The sequence below is a fragment of the Rhinolophus ferrumequinum genome, chromosome 3 (genome assembly GCF_004115265.2).
Source record: "Rhinolophus ferrumequinum isolate MPI-CBG mRhiFer1 chromosome 3, mRhiFer1_v1.p, whole genome shotgun sequence".
Classification (NCBI taxonomy): Eukaryota; Metazoa; Chordata; class Mammalia; order Chiroptera; family Rhinolophidae; genus Rhinolophus; species Rhinolophus ferrumequinum.
The window spans coordinates 99,679,994-99,702,836 of NC_046286.1; the positions used below are offsets into that span (position 1 = coordinate 99,679,994).

Consider the following 22,843-nt stretch of genomic DNA (forward strand, 5'->3'; position numbering starts at 1 on the left):
TAGCTGCCTCTTTTAACATATATATCCCTGATAATAAAAAACAAACTGTACTACACTGACATACCAATTAAGATATATCTTCCAGTCATATTTTTGGTACTCCAGTGATAATCTTACTGCTCAATTTAAGTCATTCATGTATGAATAAAACCCGTGTGTCCAACTCTGAAGAAAAACATGTTGACAAAAAAATATGGAAAATTTTAGACCTCTCATTTCCACTTTCAGAAAATACGTTGTATCTTCCCCAAACCTCTAGGGCCCTGCGTCATTTTTAAATTGATCAAGCGTGCAGAAGGTTAATGTGACATCTCAGAATGAACTCTCCAAGCGTCGCGGCCCAGAAGCTCCAGGCGGGATCCCAGCCTGTGGTAACCCCAGGCTTGAGGCAGAACCTCCTGGAAGGGCCGGTCGGACCAGGGAGCCATTGCTCCGCTCGGTCCCGGCTGTTTATGTAGCACTCGTTTTACTCAGCCCAGAGCACAGTCGGCCCAACAGCACTCCCGACTCAGGACCAAGATCCCCGTTGGTCACCCGTGCCCGGCCAGGGGGACGTAGACTTGTCACCGTAGCCTCGTGCCTCACGCAGCCGAACTTGAGCCGCTGCGTGCGGCGCGGTCGTGAGGAGCCAGTCGGGACTCGGCTCCCGGGGAGGGCGCTCCCCCCCGAGGCGTCCTCACTCCCCCCAACATTTCCGCGGGCAGCCAGGCGGGGCGCGGCCGGGGGCTGGGACCCGGGCACCGACCCCGACTCCGGCAGCGACTCGGGCCGCGTCCCTGAGCGGTGGAACAAAGGGCGCCCGGCGGCGGCGGGCCCGGGGCGGAGGCTCCGGGCGGGGGCGGAAAGTGGGCGAGGAGGCCTGGCTGGCCGAGGGCACCGGGCGCGCTTCCGCCGGCCGCGCCGCGCACGCCGCGGTAAATGGGAGGCTCGCCGGCAGGGGCGGGGGCCGCGCAGTCGGGGAGTTTCAGGAACTGGCGGAGCGGGCGGCGGCTGGAGTCACCCAGCGCCCAGACTCGGGGCCGAGGCGGAGCTGTCGCCGCCGCCGCCGCGCCGTGGCCCAGTCGTAGCCGCCCTCACCTTCGCCTGCCCGCCTCGGGCCGACAGCGCGGCGCGGGAGAGGAGCCGGCCGTCCCGGGCCGGAGATCCGCCCGCCATGGCCACTAAGGTGAGGGGCGCGCAGCGCAGGCCCTGGCGGCCCCTCGGCTCCGCGGCGGGGCCAGGAGGGTCCGGGCCGGGGACGCGGGCGGCAGGGACGCGGGCGAAGCTGAGGGGCCGGCTCGCAGCCCCCCAGGGCTCGGGTCACGCGGGGCGAGGGCGTTCGGGGGCCCGGCTGCAGGCGCTAGAGGGTCGTGGGGCGGGACCCCGGACGCGAGCGGGGCCTCCTGCAAAGTTTGCCCCTGAACGTGGGCTGCGGCCGGCCGCGTGGAGGTGAAGTTCCCGCAGCCCTCGGCTCGCTCGGAGGAGCCGTGCCGGCCACCGGGAGACGCTGGTAAGGTTCCGAGTGGTGTCCAGTCGCCAGTGCCCCGCACATCCGGCCGCGGCGGAGAGGAGCGTCCCCTCCCTCCGCCTCCTGGTGGACTCCCGGCACGCCGGCCGGTTTTGGGGGACTCGACCCCGGCGGGAGAGGACTCGGCGTTTTAAATTCAGGCCGGCGAGCGAGAGCTCCGGGGGAGGGAAAACGCAAATTGAACGCCCCGCGCTTCCACTTCCTTTCTTGTTTTTTTTTTTCTTTTGTTTTGTTAGCTTTTCAGTTTGAATGTTATTTCCAGCGTGAATAAAATACAAAGAGGGAAATGACTGGGCTTTCAATAACGCGTTTGCTTGAAAAAGGCCCAGGCCCGACTTACGTGGTGGAAGTTTGACTCGCGCTTGGTAATTGGCCAGGAGTGGTGCTTTGCTTATTTTAGAGTATTTTTCGTAGAATTAGAGGTCACCCTTCGCTGCTTGCGTCTGCTGGCGTCACCCTTCCCCGCTCCCTTTCCTGGGGTGTTTTCCTTAATTCTTAATGTAAACTAGGAAAGCCAGGACCATTGAATGAAGATTCCAGGAGGTAGTCATGTGTTTTGAGGAATGCATTGACTTTTGCAAATAGTTTTTTGTTCTGTCACTTTTGTAAAGATCAGCACCCTCTTCCATATTTATGTTTGAAATCTGTAAGCTTTTTTTGGTTTGTTGAAAGCCTAACGTTTTTGTTCTTGGGTTTTTGTTTTTGGTAGAGAGACAGGAAAGTAGTAAGAAATGTGAAATCCCTTTAAAAGATAAGATTGTCTGATACCATTTCAGTCTGTTAAATTTTTTGCTCTAAATTTATGTAGGTGCAGTGTTTAGTTTTTTTTTTTTTTTTAAAGGCCACTCTTCTCCAGGGAACCTGTTGCCTGCAGTTACTGAAATAATTACCTACTAGTTAATAGATTATTAGCTATACCCTTCCTTGGTTTTATAAGATGTGATAGAATTTGCTACCTTTTTAACGTATATAATGTTTCGTTGATCCTTTTAAAAACAAAACTCAAAACTCAACAAAACGCACGGATGTCTTAAGGAAATTTGATTTTGAGGTTTGTTGCCACACATTCCAGAAATTACCAGTTACACGGCCTTATTTTACACTCACCTTGCAACCTTAAAAGCTGTTTGTGGTAGTTATCTGTTTAGTGGTGGTCAGGGCTGTGGTATTTCACACTCTGATCTAATGCACGTTACTGGTACTGTCTTTTAGGTGGGTCCAGGCTTAGCAACTAGTGTGGGTATACATGATGAAAAATTTGATAGTTACACCTGAACTTAGTTTTTCCATAAAATCGAAAAGGACAGTTATTGTACTAAACTTGAATTGCACATGTCCTCACTAGACACAAGCCTTAAAGCATGTGTCAGCACTTCCGACTTGATTATCCCCACCACTCTGAAGGCAAATTCCGGTAACTCTGGCTCTTAGTTTCTTTCACCTTTCTAATCACTATTCCACATGGGACTCATTTCCTTGTTTACATGGTGGCAAACTACTTCCATTTTTTTTAAGAAAGGACGAGGAAAAGAGCATTTATTAAAAGAGGACCCATCCTCAGAGTTCTGGTTTTCCTACTTCATGGTGATTCTGTATCAAACCAAAGTCTCATTTTATTTGTTCCCAGAGAAAGTTGTACTTGCTGTTTCCCCTCCAACATCTAGTGGTTTGGGTTTTTCCCTTCCCTTTCTTTAATTGGGTAGTTGGGGAGCATGTACTTTTAATAACTAATAACATCTAACTTTTTAATAAAATTTTAAGACTCATTTGGTACACAGGCTCTTGCTAGGAGCATTAAGTGATGACAAATAAATGCAATATCTGGACATTTTAGGTAGTGTCAGGTTTCCCTTTGAATTTTCCTTTGAAGCCAGAGTTTGGCTTCTGTTGTTTTAGGTATGATTTTCTTATGTATTTTTCTTACATGTTTTCTTGAAGATACAGTTATCTTTGAACTATAGTGATTTTTAAAAAACTCCTCTGGTATACTCACCTTTTAGAAGAAAACTCAATTCTTCACTGCCAAGAAAAGTTAATCAGTAACTGCATATTTTAAAGGGATTATCTGTTCTTTGATCCTAATCCCTAACCCAGGAGAAAGTTGAATTCAGTTTTGAGTGCATGTCGCTAAATTGTGAACAAATACAGGGAAAGGCTAATGTGAATGTGTAATGTCTTGACTTCTGTTAGAAGCCTCAACAGGTTGTATTTTGACACAGTCATATGGTGAATTTAGAGTAAAGTTTTATTTATTAAATCTTGGGAAAATTTTTTTTTTGACCCATAACATATGAAAAGGGACATAAAGAAAATCATTAATGGAAGTTAATCGAGTCATAGCTACTATATAATTCAGATGTGATAGCCATGTCAAAGTTAACCTTTGGTAACTAATTTGGGTCCTTTTGTGATTACATAGTTTTAGGAATAATCATTATAAGAAGATTTTAGGAGTCCCTGGTGTCTTTAATAAAACACAACATCTCTTTCCAGATCCAGTGTCTAAAGTTATACATTTGTGTTATAATTAAGTAGATGTGGAATGTTGAAATACTACTAGGAAATGAGTGAATTGCTCAGGACTGTTCTATGATACACTTAGTAAGAACAGTTCGGAAAGCATACTTTGTACTCACTCCTGAGCAAAAATCTCTTTATCTGAAAAAAAGAATAAAATACTAGAAATGTCTTTCTAAAGAGCCTTAGGATTAAAGTTGGTTTTGATGTTTTTTTTAAAACGTGTGGAAAATGCTAACCATTCAATTTTGAATAATAGTCATATTTTCTAAAGTTTCTTAAGTAGAATATCTGGACAGTTTTTGTAGTCTCAAAGAAAAATTCTATGACAGTAAGAAGGTAAACCAATTTCTTAATAAAGAAGGAATAGATTAGAAAGCATAAAAATTTTGCAGAGTTTTCTACTGCACCATTTGTATATTGACCATCTGAAAATTATAGTTTTACTTTGCCCTCCTAACACTTTGTAGTTGACTTTGCATATGCGGTTCCTTTTTTTCCTGGAATGCTGTTTGTTCTCTGTCCTCTAACCCCAGTACCTTATGTTTACCCGTGTCTCAGCTCAAAGCATCACTCCCCCTGGAAAGCATTCCTGACCTCCCCTACCTTTGTTACGGGGTCCTGACTGCCATTGTAGGTTTGTTTCTGCAACTGGGGGGCTGTCTCCTTTAGGGTGCTGTCAGCCCCAGGAATCTAGGACTGTGTGTGTTTGCTTACCTTTGCATTCTCTGTGACCAGCCCAGAACCAAAGCTCTTGATAAGTTGTTATTACATGAATGAATGTTAAATTTTCTTGCCTCAGTTCCTCCCTCTCCACTTTGAAAGAGCAAAAAGATATTCCAGTGAGATAAGTAACTGTTAAAGAAAATTCTTTATTTCCAGCTGTAAACTTTTGTTTGTTTAATTGTGTGTTTTAGTAAATTTTGTTTTAAGTATACATGCACAAAGGAAAATACACATCTACAGCTTAGTAGCAATTTTTTAAAAATATAATAATTCAGGTTTACTAATGATCATGTTACCAGAGGGGGGGGCCATTCTCGGGGCGATGCCCAAGCTTGGTTTGCACACCAGGGGTCGAACTGGCAGTGTCCGGGCTAGGTTCCCACACCGGGAGTTGAACCTGGCCCTCGGGGAGGAAAACTAGGAATCCTGGCTACTACCTTACCGGGGGTGGGCCCTCCTCAGTGCAGTGTCCAGGTTCTTGGCATCTCGAGCAAAGAATTGAACAAGATACTGAGGTAAAGTGGTGAAAGAGCAGTTTATTAGAAGAAAAGGTACACTCCAAAGAGGTAGAAGTGGGCCCGAGCAGAAGGCATTGGCTCAAGGGCGTCATTATTAGAAGAGAAAGTACACTCCAAAGGGATAGGAGCGGGCCTGAGCAAAAGCATGGCTCAACAGGCTCAAAAGGCTCTGAATGGCGAGGACTTGGAGTTTTTATCCGTTTTGCCTCTAGAATGGGTTGTTCCTCTCTGGGTGTGGGACCACTTGACCAACACCTGTGATTGACAAGAGGCTATTACCTCATCGTTTTAGACTGCACATGTTCCTTCCCAGAATTCAGTCTGTTATAATGATATTAATGAACTTCTGGGCATTATATTATAATGATGATATTATAATGATATTATAATGCATGATATTATAATGATGGTATACTGAGGCTCAGGTGAAATGAAGGTCGTTGTGGCCTTTACTGTGCAGGTATGAGTGACCGGTTTAATCTAGTTGGGTATTTTGTACCCATTTATTCCTCATAGGGATGGATAATTATAATGAAAAGGGAATGTTTTGGGCAGACGGGAGACCTTTTGAGCGGTCACATTCTGTGGGTTGTGTTGGACGTGCAGGCATGCAGAGACCCGATGCCTGTCTCTAACTGCCTGCCTGTCTTCCCCTTGAGAGATGTGATCCCCATAAAATCTCTATGGGAAGTTGAGGGACAGTATGTATGTATGTATGTATGTATGTATGTATTCCTTAATTGATATGTGTGTGTTTTCATTAGACTGAAGTTACTAATTACTTCGTTCACATCTGTATCCTTACTAACTACTTGATGTGGTGTATTTAACATATCTTTTGTCTACTTGAAGGACATGTCAAAATGGTGGATTTTAAAAAAAATCTCTGAGTTTAGAATTAGCATTATCTTCCACGTGACTTGAACTTTTTATCATTATGAAGTGACGCTCTTTGTAGTACATTTTTTCTTAAAGACCATTTTGTCTAAAGTTAATGTGGTTTCACTAGCTTTCTTTTGGTAAATATTTACCGGCTATATAAAAGTCTGTAGCTGAATTTTACCTTTTTAATCTGGCTTTGTGGTTAGAGAATTTTCTGTGCTTTTGTGTGTACTGATGTGTTTGGATTCCTAACGACCATCTTATGGACTGATTGAGGATCCCTCCTCCCCTCTTACTTTACTTCTTTCCCCACCTCCCTCAGCTTTTCGGAAAGTTTATTCTGTATGTTACTGCTGAGTTTATTCAATGTTACTGCTGAGAAGTTAGCCATCTAATATTGTTCCTTTATAGATGATCTGACTCTTCCCTCTGTCTGTTTTTAAGACCTTCTCTGTGTCTTTAGTATTTTGCAGCTTCACTGTAGTGTTTCCATGTGTGGATTTTATTTATTAATACATAGCTTGGGATTTAACAGGTGTCTTGGGTCTTTCAGTAGCTCTAGAGCAGTACAATTCAGTAAAACTTGCTGTGATGGTATACATGTTTTACATCTCTGCAGCCCCACATGGTGTCACCTGCCACGTGTGGCTGACGAGAATTTGAAATGTGGTTAGTATGACTGAGGAACTGTTTTTAGTTTTAATTTAAATAGCCACATGTGGTTAATGGTTACCGTACTGGGGAGTACAGGTGCAGAAAATTCTCAGCGATTATTATTTCATGAATATTGTGTCTTCCCATTCTTTCTTTCTGGAACTCTAATTAGCATGAAAAGGTCCAACAGACATCTAACTTCCTGACTTAACCTGTCATGTTTTTTTTCTGTGCTGCATTCTGGATAATTTCTTTGGCTCTTATGTTCAGTTCACTATTCTTTTTTAGTTGGGCCTAATCTGCTCTTTTGTCCATACCTTTAATTTTTAATTGTATTTTAGTTTTAGAAATTATATTTGGTTCTATTTAAAATCTACTTGGTCATTCTTTATAGTCTCTCATTCTTTCCCCATATTTTAAGCTTCTCTTAAGCATAATAAAACTTATAGTTTGTGTCTGTTAATTCTACTGCCTGAAGTCTAATTCGGCCATCTATTTCTGCTCATTCTCACTCATGGTGCTTTGTTTTCTTGTGTTTTTATTTTTTTATTTTTTCTGTGAGTTGCTCATCTTTCTTGGAACTTCATCTGAGAGAATTTTGATACCTAAATTGAAGTTACAGTCCTCCAGAGAGAATTTGTCATTGCTTATACCAGTCTCCTGAGGACACATCCTTGGGGTTACTCTGACTTTAATTCCTGGCTTAATGTTTTTCCAGCTATACTGCGTAGCATAAATATGGAGCTCAGGGGAAGTTTTCCCCTCTTGCCCTGCCCTGTCAGTGATGATAAATTTCCTTGCTGTTGAGGTCTCTCACGTTGAGGTCCTTTTGGGGTCCCAGCTTCGGGCTCAGTACAGGAGTCCTGTCCTCCCCCGGTACAGTCCAGTTTTCAGAGCACAGACCCAAACTTACGGTCTCCAGGGTTTGCAGGAGACTCCTGGGGTGGAATCCTGCCTCAGCACATGTTTTTCCCCCAAGGTTTCTGCTCTCATTTCCTCTGTGATCTCTCCAGATCCTTTCCTTTTGTGCTGACTCAGCAATCTGTTTTAAAAGGTGTTTATTTTTTTGCTTTTACTATTTTATTCAGCACTTAAGTATTTCAGTCTGGAGGCGGTTAGGATATCAGCCTGCCGCCCGTGTTTGCCAGAACAAAATCCAAGTCAGGGCAGCTTTGTAACAGACTGAAGTGAAGGAATGGCATATGTGCACACAAAGTGTTCAGCTATTCTTGGGAGGGAAAAAGATGAAGAAAAAGCAAAATCGTTAAGCATTTTAGTTGGAAAAAAAAGTTAAATCAAGAATCAAAATAATGGACCGTGGGCATTTTACTTTCCAATTGGTACTTCTTTTCTCACCCTTCTCTCCCTCCTTGAATTATAAAAACTCATGATAGATTTAACCCATTTGTTCATTTTTAGGTATTGTAAGTACAGTGCTTATAAGGATGTTATTCAGTATGACTCAATTCTTCTGAGCTATTTTTAGCATCTGAAAATCGAGTCATGTGGTCCTATTACCTGTCGAGACAGGACCCAAAAGTCACCTGTTGTGGCTGTTCATTAAGCCAGCGACATAGAACTTTAGAGTTGAGTTAATGAGAGTGAAAAATGCAGCTTTCTTCTGGGAACTGTTACCTGTGGTCATTCACGGATTCCTTCATTTGAACTCGGATGAGCTCAGGGCCAGGTCCTTGGCTCCACGATGCGATGTCATCTAAACGGCCTCGTCTATGTCCTCAAAGAGTATGTCCCCCAAGTTGTAGTGCCTGAGACGGTGCAGGCTTTCTGCCGGGCTCCGGGTTGGGGGGGGGCGCCGTGGGGCTCCTGCCTGGCCTTCTCGAGGCAGCAAGGCTTTCAGAGGAGCTAAGTCTTGAAATCTTTTTTCTTTACTTTTTTGAGTGAATTTTAATCCTTATTTTATCACATCAATCGTTTTTAAAATACATACTAGTAAGTACATCTTGAGAGTCTGCAAGTCCAGTCTTTGTTTTGTAGGGTCCCAGATACTGAGTTCAGCAGACATTCCAATAGCTTCTATGTGCCTTTTTTGTGTTGGAAGTAGGGATAAAATTTGGGTCCTTGTTTAAGAGAGCTGACAGTCAGAAATTAATGTGCTATTTAAAATGTACCAGTTAAATGCCAGTTTAAATGTAGTTTCTAATGCAAATTCACAAAAGAGGGCTTCAAAATGTAGATGATATGTGTTAATAGTAGTTGTCTATCTCGAGGTGGCTGCACTTATTTAGCAACTTTTTTTTCATCTTCTAGCCTGTTTTATATTCTCAAGATTTTGAGTAATGAATATTTATTGTTTGCGTAATAAGGAAGAAAACAAGTTCCATTTTTTTAAATTTAAAAACGTTCTGTCATTATCCAGGTCTCTAAAGCAGATTCCCAAACTTACCCACCTTTGGTTCATTTGTTTTGAATTATACTGAGATGAAGAAAATGTTTTTAATGCTTATAGTAGTAAGTGGCATGTCAATAGAAAAATGCATTCAGGATTACACATAGAAATTTATTTTACTTTCTTAAGCGCTATATGTTCATACTTCTTCCAAAGGAGAAAAAGTATGTCTTTTTAACTTTTAAAAATAAATAAAAAATTACTGAACAAACATCACTAAACCTGAAAGTCTTAAAAATTACTGTTTTCTAAATACATTTGTAGATTTACCTGCCTCTCCACACCTGTTCTCTCAGAAGCTGAGAGGAAGCTGAGCAAGCAGCCAGTCCTCTTGGGTCAGCAGCAGTTTTTATCACTTCTGTATGAGCCATCTTCATAAGCTTTTAGAGTCAAGAGTTAAGATTTTTACAGCCCTTTTGTCAATGTGTCAGACTTTGTGCTGTGATTGCTGTTACCAGTAAGTAAAACATATTCAATGTTCTTATAACCAAAAAAACCCAAAAAGCTAGAAAGTCAGTAGCCGTTAGACCACTAAGATTTGTAGTTACATTGGATTGATCCATCTTAATCATTTAAAGCCAACATAATACCAAAAAATATGGAGATTGTTTCTTAAAATTCAGATATTTAAAGCTACTTCTGGTTCTAGTCTTTACTACTGTGTCTATACTATTTTAAAACCCAACCCCCTTTACGATAAGTAAAAACATCTCATGCTCTTCCTGTAGTCTGTATTACAAAAGTGGTAGGTGGTGGTTCTCTGAAATGCGAGTATGGATTAAATGTTTTCCCCGAAAGTCCCCTCCTCTGACTCGTTAGGAATCTCTGCTAATAAAGGTTCTGACAATGGGAATAAGCTTCCGTCTAAGAGAGAAGTTGGGCTCTTCCTCACGTAGTGATGCTCACGTGTCCTGAGTTCAGGGCATTAACGGTAGAGCTGTGGTACCCTCGCTGCATACCAGCCCCCCGTCCTGGGAGCTTGCTAAACCACAGTTTGCTGGGCTCCACCCCCAGAGTTTCTGATTCAGGAGGTAGAACCCGGAACATATATTTCTGCAGTTCTTCGGCTGACGCTCCTGGTCTGGGGACCAGAATATGGAAAACAAAAAGTAGTAAACTGGATTCTGCCCTTCGTTCATCCCTGGAATCTGTGGACTATGAAGTGGGTGGGTACTAGCAAGCTGCGTGCAGTGAGTATTGTTTTCTTGCTGAAAGGACTCTTAATTCTAACTGGGTTCAATTTCAAATGTGCTGAAAATCAAAAGATTGATAAAGCATTCTCAAGTAAAAGCTGTTAGTGTCTCATCCACTTGTGATTTTCAGTAACTTTTCAGTGTTGTATTGATTGGTCAGTTGTATCATGTACAAAATGACTTAGCACTATTATTAGGGTCTGATTATTCTTGCGGTGAGGTGACTGTGATGGTTATTGCTTTTCCTGTTGCTTTTTAGTTAGCCAGAAAATATGCCATATAATTTTGTATATCATCATAGTTTACAGTTATCAGTGCATATTGATTTGCATTGTGTAATATGTTTCTAAAGTGGTTGTGTAATGATAACAGTTTTTAATTCACTAGGGGGGTTATTATATAAAAGAACCTTGTTTTTAAATTATTTTGTAATTTAGATATTTTGTTCCTTCAGAATAAATTGTCGAGCACCTACTGTGGGCCAGAAACTGTTGAAGCATTAAGGACACAGCATTAAAGAAAATTTTAAAATCCTTGCACTCAGACAGAAATCCCTGCTCTTGTGGACCTTTCATGTGAGTGGAGGAGAGGGCGATAAATAAGGTCAATAAGGAGAAAAACACAGCTGGGGAGAGGAGAGAAGGTGGTAAGGCTGTGTGTACGAGCCTGCGCGCAGTGTGACATGGGTGGCCAAGGAAGCCTCCCAGGGAGGGGGACCCTCAGGTCATGAGGGGCGGGAGGTGGCCATTCGAATCGCCAAGGAAAGAGTGTTGCCCTCAGGCAGGAGCATGCCTGCACGTCTGTCCTTCTGTCTGTGCATCCCTGTAAGCCGGTATCAGTGTGGCCTGAGCCCACAGGAAGAGCAGCACAGTCCCTCGGGTCATAAGAAGTTAGGGGTGATGGTGAGTATGGTGTTTATTGAGTGAGATGCAAAACCATGGAGGGTTTTCAACAGACCTAAACTGACCTGTTGCTTTCTTTTTTTTTTTAAGAGTTGATCTTGCCTCTGCTGGTCAGAGCTAACTGTGGGGAGGCAGTGCTCTGTTCACTTTTATATCAGCTTAAGTCTTAACTTCATCCCTTTTTGCAACGTAATTGATTTATCTAAAGTCACACTAGGAAAATCCTGTGCGCCATTCAAGCCTGTCAGTTCGAGAGCTACAAAAGGATTGATAGACTGTCCTTTTATATATGAGGAATATCCCAGTCAGGTCAGTTGAAAATAATTTTTAAATGAAATTTTCTTTTTTTCACTTGTTTAAATGCAATTTAAAAAATCTCTCACGCTGAGTTTTAAATTCTGATAGAAAATATCAGATCATAGCTCCTGGATATGCTGAAAGTGAATGCATACACCTATCAAACTATTTGCTCCTTTGAGCTATAAAATAGTTGGTTGGGCTGTCATTCTGTTGATGAATGGTGTGCACCCAGACGATAAGTAACATATTTCCAGAATGGCAGATTTTAACCAGCCATAAAAATATTTATAACCAATGACAAACGACTACATTCCTCTTCTAATTGGGATTAGTGCTTGCTGAAGCAGCTTCTTGTATAAACTTTCTGAAGCCTCAGCAATTTGAGAACAGTGGTGTAAGAAAGCAACTGAAACACCGAGAATTGGGTCACAATGTTCTCATGGGCTTTAGAAGAAATGCTATCATCCTGGCGTAGGATTTTGAGATTCAATGAATCTTTATTCTTTTCCTGGTTTCATTGTAGTTTTTTGTATGAAATACGTTTCATATGATTTGTGGTTAAAACTTCCATGACAGTGAGTTTTGAAGATACTGTTTAAACAGTTTGGCATGATTCAATATTTTTTATTTTAACAGTTTATTTATAAAAATTCCAAATACAGACAAAAGTAATATGGTACAATGAGACCCTTGTGGATACATCACCAGTCTCAACAATGATCAACTCCTGGCCAATTTTTATTTCCTCTAAACTTCTTCTCCCATTTTCCCTTCGTTATTTTGAAGGAATTATGTAATGATAAATATTTCAGTATATACCCATAAAAATAAAACTTTTTAATATTATTTAATATCCATACATTATTTAATGATAAATATTATTAAGTGATAAATCACTACATACCCATAAAAATAAGACTTTTAAGAACACATTATTTAATGATAAATATTTCATAAGTATACACTCCTAAAAATAAGACTTCTAAAAACACGTAACAGTAATTACTGTTACCCCACCTAAAAATTATGAATAAACCCTTAAATCTTGAAAGATCCAGTCTGCTGAAACCTATGTAACTTTACGAACAATTGTCACCCCAACAAACTTTAATTAAAAATAAATTTATTGGGGTGATATTGGTTAATAAAATTATACAGGAAAAAAAATATCCAGTCTGATAGTATATAATATAAACATACTCATAAATTAATAGCTTGCTGTATTTGTTGCTTGATACGCATTAAGATAAGGAAAGTGCCATCCAGTTTAGAGGCTTAGGTGATGATACTTAAAAACTATTTATTGGCATTTGTTCATTTAAAACAAATTTTGCCGTAGGTAGTGTGACTATAGCTAACATACCCAAAGGTTTTAGGGTATATTTGTGTGTTCCTTTCCTCTTGTCGAGTCACTGCACTTAACAAAATCCTCAGCAGACAAGACCCTTGTAAGCCTTTCTGTACAGTTTATGTGGTGCTGGCAGTAGGAGGGTGCTTAGATCTAGAGTTGAGGAGAATGGGGTTATATATGTCTTTTATTACATCGCAGGTGGCAATGACGCGGCCTGACCTTTCACATCCAGGTGGTACCTGTTGGTTAGAAAGTTGATGAAAATGAAGATTAAAAAGGAAATACTAACCATCATGTTTCAACTTAAAATTCATAAATACGCATTTATTCACCAATCCTTGGATAGAAAGCCAAGGTTTTTTTTTTTAGTATGTAACTCTGAATGGAATTCTAAGTGATCCATCATGGATAATCTCATAATGCATTGCCTGTGATTTCCATTTTTAGTTTCTTTTAAAGAATTTAAAAACAACTTCAAAGCATTGTAAATACAGAATCCTAGATTTTTAAAAATTGCTATTTTCCATTTGTCTTAACTGTTGACTCAACTGCACTTACTTTGACAGTAAACTTTAAAAAAATTTGTTTATTTTTATTGGGGAATATTGGGGAACAGTGTGTTTCTCCAGGGCCCATCAGCTCCAAGTCCAGCCACCATTTTCAGTGTTAGTTGCAGGGGGCGCAGCTCACCATCCCATGCGGGAATTGAACCGGCAACCTTGTTGTTGAGAGCTCGTGCTCTAACCAACTGAGCCATCCAGCAGCCCGACAGTAAGCTTTTTAGCAACCTATTTTTTATCAAAGCACCTCAACACATTCAACTTAGTTTTCTTAGCAACAGTTCCTCTTTTCTCACACTCTTGTTTCATTAGCTTATGTAATAATTCAGTTGCTTCGCTACAACAAAAGTGCAGCTGATCAGGGGTGATACTGGTTAATAAAATTAACCAATTAACCGTGGTTTAGAAACCATGTTGGTGAGCGTATGATTCACCAAAGGATGAGAATTGCCCCTGCATATTAGGGAGTAGCCTGCTAAATGCAAGAATTCAACATGCCACGTATTTTACAGAGCGTCAGTCCATCTGGTAAATTGGTCATGTGGACTAACAGGCTGCGTGATGCTCTATTAATGAGGCATAGTGCTGAGATTTGTGGCTGGTGACCGGGGATTAGGTTAGAGTAAGGTTCTTGTGGACCCGTCAGGCTTGGAGGAGAATTGATGGTGGGTGATGACTTCAGTACTTATTCCTTACTATTTTAACTTGATGGGCTGCCTTTAGTAAATCTGTATCCTAGTGCCACATCACGATTTATCAGAAGTGCTTCTGTAACATTTTCAGTGAAAAATGGATCTTAGACAATTGTCTAAGAACGCTGTAGTTTACTAAAGTGGTGTGGTATGAGAGAAAATGATCATAGCTCTTTAAAGTTAGAGGCTCTTACCAGTGTGGGTCACTTAATAGCTAGAGTTTCTGGAGTCGTCTTCCACCTCAGAAAGAGGGGAGGACTTAATCCTATGAAAAACATACTCTGCTGGTGGTGATGGGACACACTCTTCTTGGTATTCCGATTCAGCCTATATTCAGTGCTTATTATCATTTGCAACTGCAGTACCTGGATTTACTTACTGTAGAGACATAAAAGAAGTAGAGACAAACAGCCTCTGTGCTGAGGCTCTCAGGTCTTAGTGTTTTAAAAACCAACTATACCAGACCATGTTCAATAGGAAAATAAAAGCCAGTGGCCAAATCATGAAGGCTTAGAATCGTCTCTCCCCTGCTTCCTCTGATTTGTTCCCTCCCTGCTGACACCGCCTTCCCTGCCCACAGGAGCTCTTCCCACTGAGCTGCTGCCCCACTGGAGCTTTCTCTGTATCCCCCCACATTCTCTTGTAACTGTTTCTCCTCCCCGGAGCCTATGAGGGCAGTGGCTCTTCCTTGCTTATTTTCGCCTCCTGTGGAGTCCTCGGTGGCAGCTCTTCAGCAGATGATTTCCTGGGGGCGCTCAGTTAATCCCACTTCACCTTTCTTCTTTTACTTGGTTTTCCCTTTTTGTGGAATTTACTAGTTTACAGCAAGGATCAGCTGCAGAGGCAGAAGAGGATGCTGGCAAAAGTCTGGTCAGAGGTCCATTTCCTGCCTCGTCGAAGGGGTCCGGTTGGGAGCCCTCCAAGGCGCTCTTCTGGCTTTTCGATCTTCACATGTAATGAATTCCTCATTCTGTAATCTTTTCCCGTCTCTTGGTTGCTGTTTAGTCTAAATCTCTTCATTTGATCAAGTTTGATTCATTCTTCTGTTTTTGGTATGAAAAACTTTTAAGTTAGCTCTTCAAATTATGTTTTATTTTGCTGACTTAATTCTCTTTGACAGTCCTTTTTACTATGACTCAAACCTCACACTTGTGATACAATAAAAACCAGCTGTAGTCCTGTGGTGAGTTTTATATTAGTTGTATGATTCTAGAAGAGAAATTGGCCTAAAGAGGAACCACTGATAAAGATAAATCATAGATAAGAGCATTGGCCTTCGTCCAGTATTGAGTTTAAGGCAGACACCGCATTCCTCATGTAACCCAGTTGTGTGTCTTTATGTAGATGGCCTGCAGGAGAAGAATCATTTTAAGCAGTTTAAAGATCACAGTATACTAGTATTCTTGAAATACTTTAACGTGAAATATTTAAATTCTTCACATAGGCCCAACGGGACTGGTAGGTCATCTAGTTTAATCCCGCCATTTTTCATGTGCAAACGCTGAGGCCTAGAAAATAAATATCCAGTGCCTTTTACCTTATATAATAATTCATGGTTATGATGGGGACCCTGAGTTGTTAGGAAAAGACTGTTCATGTATTTTGTCCAGTTTTCTAGCTGTGTATGGTAAGAGGGCAAGTGTAGTACTAGTTATCCCATCGTGAGTTCTCTGCTATTTGATTTGGATTAGTTCAGTTATTTTTAACTACTGGATTTTAATGTGTCACTTATTCATTTCATATACTAGTTTTTCTCTTCTCTTTTTATTTTATTGGGTCTGCACTAGGGTTTCCAGGTGGGAATTCCCGCCCATTCTCAGGAATGTTTTTTGCTTTCCCATTCCCGAATCCCGAGAAAAGTTGGTTGGGAAATTGGGACAATTGGCTCCTTGATCATGGTTGGTAGTATCGGCTATCACTTTGTGGAAACGATTCACCGTGGAGAACAGAAAACAGTTTATATCTTGGGATTCAGGAACGGGAAAGTGAAAAAAATTCCTGGGAATGGGCGGGAATTCCCACCTGGAAACCCTAGTCTGCACTATAGCCTCTTCATTTCCATCTTTTAATAGTTTATCCTTTTAGCCTATTGATTCAGGTTATAGGAGGAAATTGATACTGAGTTCTAGAACACAGATTTGGGTTCGCCGTTTTGCATATGTTTAGTGTTTCACGGGTTATCCACAAGGTCCCCAAATAGCAATGAAGCCTGCCCTATAGCTTGGGTCCCCTTTCCTGTACCTTTCCCTAGCACACAAGGGAGCCCTCTGAGAATGTTTGTATTGTTTGAGAAATACGGATTTAGGGGAAACTGCAGTCTCTGTGAGGAACTTAAGGTACTGAGTATAATAGAATTTTTTTCTTTAACTTTTTTTATTTAAGTGTGTTTTTCCAGGACCCATCAGCTCCAAGTTAAGTAGTTGTTTCAATCTAGTTGTGGAGGGCGCAGCTCACTGGCCCATGTGGGGATTGAACCGGCGACCCTGTTGTTAAGAGCACCGCGCTCTAGCCAACTGAGCTACCCGGCCGCCCCTATAATAGAATATTTTGACAGGTTCTTTTGTGAGGACTAGTTCTCTTAAATTTTATGAGATAATGTGTTTTTTTCTAAATGGAATTGTTTGAGTGCTCAATCCAATCTGTAGTGAAGGGCTATAGTACTTGCCAGTGATCGTTAGTGGAAAACAAAAGGGACTAGTAGCTAAAAAAATTATTTTACAGGACAGTTTAATCTGGAGAAAGTTTTCAATGTAATGGGGCAAATAAATGTTTCAAGGTACTTTGTGCCATTTTGGAAATTACACCGAGTTTGTATTAAAATGCTGGTTGAAAATGTTGAAAATTTTAACATGGTCCTTGACTATTGATTTTTGTTTGTGGCCTTAAAGTGCTAAAAATCAAGTATTGTCTTTCTGTATTTCTAAAGTCAACGTATGTTTCAGGTGCCCTTTTTTAAGCGAGCAGAGTGCATTTGGGACAAGTTCATTTATAATTGCTCCAAAAAAATTCCCTTGGGATTGTGCATGAACTGCAGTGTGTTTACAGACAGCTATACGGACCCATACCTTGTTTGCAGAACGTGGTGTGATTTACTGATAGGCTTTCTTCATTCTTCATAAGGTTCCTCATGCTTTTGTTTTCTCTTCTGCTTTGTGTTTTGTTTTTGTTGTTATTGGTAATATCCTCCCAATTATCAAGTTTACAGAGCAACTTAATTTTTGCCAGTTTATTTTAAAATTGGTCTAGTTAATCATTATTCTAATATGTTTTTCGAGTAACATAGGGTTGAGACAGGTTAGTTAGTATGTTAGTATGTTGCTAGGTAGACGGGGGGAGGGGGGGATGGGAGGCGAGGGTCCCTGGTGGAATAAACAAAAGGCAGCCGTATCCTGAAACTCCAGGTTCTGGAATGTCTCCTTCACTCCGGGAGAAAGATATGAGAACACACCTTAAGGTTAATAAATTATCTCAAATCCCCTCTGGCTGGACAAAGGAGCAGATCTGATAGATAGGAATGGGTTCATTCCTTAATCCCTTCAGGAGGAGCAAACAGGACAGACCTGATGGATGAATTCCATTGGAAGGTGCCAGCCCCTTCCCCAAATGGGCAAGGGAAGGTGTAAGAGTAAGAACTTTTGCCTCAGTCACTGGGCACCCCTATTCGGGACCTCCTCCCGCTCGGAAGCTCTGACCCTTTGCTTTTAATAAACTATCCTCTTTTACAACTCCTCGCCTCTCCTGGGTCCGTGTTTCCATTCTTCGGTCTCACGAGACATGATCCCGGCACTCACTCACTCACTGAAGAGTCCCCTACATCATTTGGGGACTCACAGAGACATATTCCTGCATCAGGGTGAGGGGTTCCCTGTGGACCATCATCATCAGCGTTGCTGGATCACCCCTTCCTACATACACACTCTAAGGTGGTGTGTGTGTGTGTGGGGGGGAGATTGGTGGTTGACACCCCCCCCCCCCAGGTGGGTCTGGTTCTTGAGTGATCTGATGAAGTAGCAGATTCCAGAACCACGTTTTTGTGGGAATAAGTAACCTGGGCACTCATCTCTTTCCCTTGAGTCCCTGGGTGGGCTGGGGAGAGGACAGTTGTGCAGCTTTTAGCACATGCAGAGTGTGTGTGTGTGTGTAATCAAAAAACCCAACAGTCATGGTAACTAACATTTACTGGGCCCTTTGTGCCAGTTACTATTCTAAGTGCTTTGTATTTATTCATTTATCATGTGTGTCACAAGGCACATTCTGTTATCTTATTCTTGAGGAAATTTGGTGAGACTTGAAGGAATTCGGCCTAGTTGAACCTGCATGGTCTGGCTCCAAAGCCAGCTCAATCATTATGTTGTCAATAATTACACTTCCTCCCCTTTTTGTGGGCGAATAAAAAACATTGTCAATATACGGTACTGGGGGGCAGGGGTGGGGTGGGGGTGCAAACAGACACTATTACTTTGGAGTGTATAAGCTTCCTACCAGCTGTCTGGGCTTTAGGGTACTATTTGCTTAATATATATATTATATTTATTTATTACTATTTGCTTCAGTTTTAATTTGGCATGGATGTGAGGTTATTTTCTTAACCACGACTAAGTAGGCATAAGTAGGTTTTCGTGTGCTTTGCCCAAGCGGTTGAATAGTGGATTGATAACCTTGCAGCTGTGATAAAGAACAAGGTAACTGTGCTGATATGAAGACTCCTGAGATTAAGTAAAACATGAAATGTACAAGAGTGTGTGTACTGTGGTTCTGAGTGGCTTTGTGTGTATGTGCAAACACGTGTCAAATGCATAACCTTTTGAAGGGTACTTTCAAATCTATTAGCGCTTGTGTCCTTTGGCAGAAGAGGAACCTTTTTAAACTTTATTACATTGCTTTGTTGTTGGAAAAGTGTATATATATATCTGTGTGCAGTGAAAAATCACAATACAGAATGAGAACTCCAGGAATCGGTAACCTTTAATACAGATTCTGTTTGCCTTCCAGTCATTTTTTTAGCTAAATTATGGAGCATTTAGTGCTTTGTTAATAACCAGAGAAGCATTTTCTAGTAGATTGTGGTATTTTTAACAGGATTCTGAGTTTCTAAGTAGAAGTACAAGACAGTGCTTACAATTTTTGTTGTATTTATTTTTGACTAGGAATAGGTTTGTGTTAAAAAACAACAACACTAAAAACGTACAAAGCAGGTAACACTGAAAATTCCTCTCCGACCCCTCCCCCTAGCTAGGTTTCTTCTCTCCTCAGAGGCTGTCCTATCTTTATCTCATATCCTACAGAAGCATTCTATGTGTACACAAGCAAACGCGTTTTCCTTTCTTTTACACACATGGTGTACCTTGCTTTATATTCTAACTTAATAACATTCATTAGAAATAATTCCACAGCCAGAAAATGAACCGATCTCATTTTCTTTTGCTGTAATATGGGAGTCCATTTTATGGAGGTTCCCACTTTCCTAACCAGTCCCTCCCTACCTTTTAGGCCGTGGCTGGTCCTTTGCTATTGTAAACAGGCTGCAGTGAACAACCGTTTATGTGTGTCCTTTTGTACAAGTGTGAGTATTTCTGGAGGATAAAGTCCCAGAAGTGGAATTTTTGAGTTAAGAGTATGCGTGTTTGTAATTTTCATAGGCCTTTTACCAAATTGCCTCTCACTTCCATCAGCACTATGTGAGAATACCTATTTCCCCGAGCCTACACCCTAACCAACGAGCCTACACCCTAACCAACGAGCCTACACCCTAACCAACGTGATGTTGTCAATGAGAGTTTTGTTTTTGTTTTGTTGCCATCTGATAGGTTAAAAGTAATGTTTGTTTAGCCTTATAAGTGAGGTTTTACATTTTTAAGAGCCATTTTTACTTTTTTTCCCTTCCCAATTCCTAGGTAGCCTTCATAGAGTAGGGGAACCAACCTTTGTGATATGAATTGCAAATATTTTTCCTAGTTTGTCATTTATTTTTTTATCTTCTTTATGTTGCCTTTGCCAGGCAAGGCAGGTATGTTTTATTTTGGGGGAAGAGAAATTTCTTCGTCTCCCCCTTTTAAGGACAAGGGTTTTGCTTCCTATTTGAAGTCCTCCTCCACTGCAAGATTATTTTTAAAATTCACTTAAGATTTCCAGTGGCACTTTTTACAGTTTCATTAAAAACCTTTTCATTACGGAGAATGTCGAACATATTCAAACGTAGAATAGCGTAATAAAGCCTGTGTACCTGTTACCCAACTTCAGCAGCTATTGACTCGTCGTTTCATTCATCTAGACCGCATCAACTTCTCCCACTCTTGCATTATTTTTGAAGAAATACAGATATTTATCACTTCATCTGTAAATATTTTAGTGTACATCTCTAAAGATGGAGAGTCCTTTAAAAATATACCATTTTGATACCTAAAAATTGAATACTCTGATATCATGCAACCCTTAAGTATTCAAATTTCCAGTTGTCTCCAATATCAATCTTTTCTGTTGGACTCAGAATCCAAACAGTCTGTATATTGCGATTGTGATAATCTTCTAAGTCTCTTAATTTATAGGTTTCCCTGCTTCTCTTTTGCCCCCCCCCAACTCGCCCCCCCCACCCCCGGCTTGTTTTTGTTTTTGAGAATTATTTGTTAGAGAAAATGGGTTCTGTGATTTCCTATGTCTGGATTTACTTACTGCATCCTCATTGCCTAGTTTAATATATTCCATTGTAGTTCCTATAAATTGGTACTAGGGTCTAAAGGATAGATAAGAGTCACATTCTTGTTTCTTTTCAAGTAGATTTCATAACTGGCGTTGTATTCCATCGGAAGGCAAATCATTTCAGGTTGTCTTTTGGATCCACTGTGCTTAGATGCATTAAATTGTTAGAAATTTCAAAGTTATTAGAAATTAGAAAAAGTTATTACTAGAAATTTAAAAGATGTTCTAATTCTATTTTTTCATTTATTTCATTTATTACCGTAGGTGTCCTCAAGGTTCATCCATGTTTTTGCATATTGCAGAATTTCCTTCTTTTTTTGAGGCTGAATAGTATGCCACTGTATGTCTACACCATATTTTCCTTATCTCTTCATCTGTCAAAGGACATTAGGTTGTTTTCGTGCCTTGGCTGTTGTGAATGCTGCTGCCATTAACACAGGAGTGCTAGGATCGCTCTGAGACCCGGTGCTTTTAGAGAAACACCCAGAAGTGGATTTACTGGGTCACATGGTAGTTTTATTTTTAATTTTTTTGTGAAATCTCCATATTGTTTTCCATAGTGTCTGCACCATTTGGCATTAGCTGGAATATTATTGTAAAGAGAGACTTCTTATCTACTAGTTGATTAGTGAGTGGTACAGTCTGTAAAGGAGAGGCAGGATAAATGCCTGATTTTTTTCACCTTTATTTACCAGTTTTCAAAATGAAATGGTTTCCTACCGTGTTTCCCCGAAAATAAGACCAGGTCTTATATTAATTTTTTATCCAAAAGACGGATTAGGGCTTATGTTCAGGGGATGTCATCCTGAAAAACCATGCTAGGGCTTATTTTCCAGCTAGGTCTTATTTTCTGGGAAATGTGGTATGTCCACATGAATTTTAGGATTAGTTTGTTCTGTTTCAGAAAAAGAATTCCTGTTTATATTTTTATTAGAATCATTGAAGGGAGAGTTGCTATCTTGACATTGGGGCTTCCCTTCTAAAAATATAGAGAGATTCTTTGTTTGAATTAGTTTTTGTTGCCTAACAAACTATTCCCAAACTTAGTGACTTAAGACAACACATACATAATTATTTCTTACACTTCTATGGGTGGTTCTTGTGGTCTGGAAAGCCTGGCTGAGCTGGATGGCCTGGGGTGGCCTCACCCACATGTTGGGGTCTTACCTGTACAGGAGGATGGCTGGGGTGGCGTGGTGGTGTCTCCTCCGCAGAGGCGAACCCAGGCTGGTTCACTTCAGGTCACAGAGGTGGTCCTGGTATGAGAGCGGCAAGCCCCAGTGTGCCAGTGCTTTTCAAGCCTTGGCTTGTATCACATTTGCTGTTATTCTGTTAGCCAAAGCAAGCACAAGAAAAAGTCCAGAGTCAAGAGTGGAAAAATAGCCTTCACTTGTTAATGGGAGGAGTGGCAAAGTCACATTACAAAGAAGTAATTCATACAGGGATGGGAAGATTTATCGGGACTATTGTTGCAAACAATCTACAGTACTCCCCAGTTTCTCCAATTATCTGTCTTTCAGCAACATGTTCAAGCTTTTTCCAGATCAGGCTTATGCATCTCTTTAGTTTATTCCCAGTTATTTTATCTCTTGCAGCTACTGTAAATGGTGTCTTTTCCTACCCCCAATTTTAATTTAGAATTCTTGGGCAGGTGATACATGTACACAGTTAAAACTAAAATAATATGAAAAGAAATACACTGAGAAATGTCATTCTCCTCTTCTTATCCACTCATTTTCCTCTCCCATATGCATAGGTAACCAATTTTAAAATACTTTAGTGCTTCTTTATGAAAATACTGACCAATATAAATATAAATGTTCTACCTATGAAAAGGGCACCATACTGTATGCCCTATTTTGCAACCTGCTTTCCTCACTTAATGATGTGTTCATTCCATGTCAGTGCACAGAGATTGTTTTCATTCTTTTATTGCTA

At 40.8% G+C, this 22,843-nt stretch overlaps 1 protein-coding gene across 1 annotated transcript in view; it reads left to right on the top strand.

Moving 5' to 3' along the window:
* Window positions 1–302: 302 nt before the first annotated feature.
* Window positions 303–22,843, top strand: part of SNX9 (sorting nexin 9) — an 87,413-nt gene continuing 64,872 nt past the window's right edge. Inside the window, exon 1 of the mRNA XM_033100333.1 lies at window positions 303–1,165. Coding sequence (XP_032956224.1) covers window positions 1,154–1,165 — 12 coding nt within the window. The 5' untranslated portion in view covers window positions 303–1,153. The remainder of the gene's footprint in view (window positions 1,166–22,843) is intronic.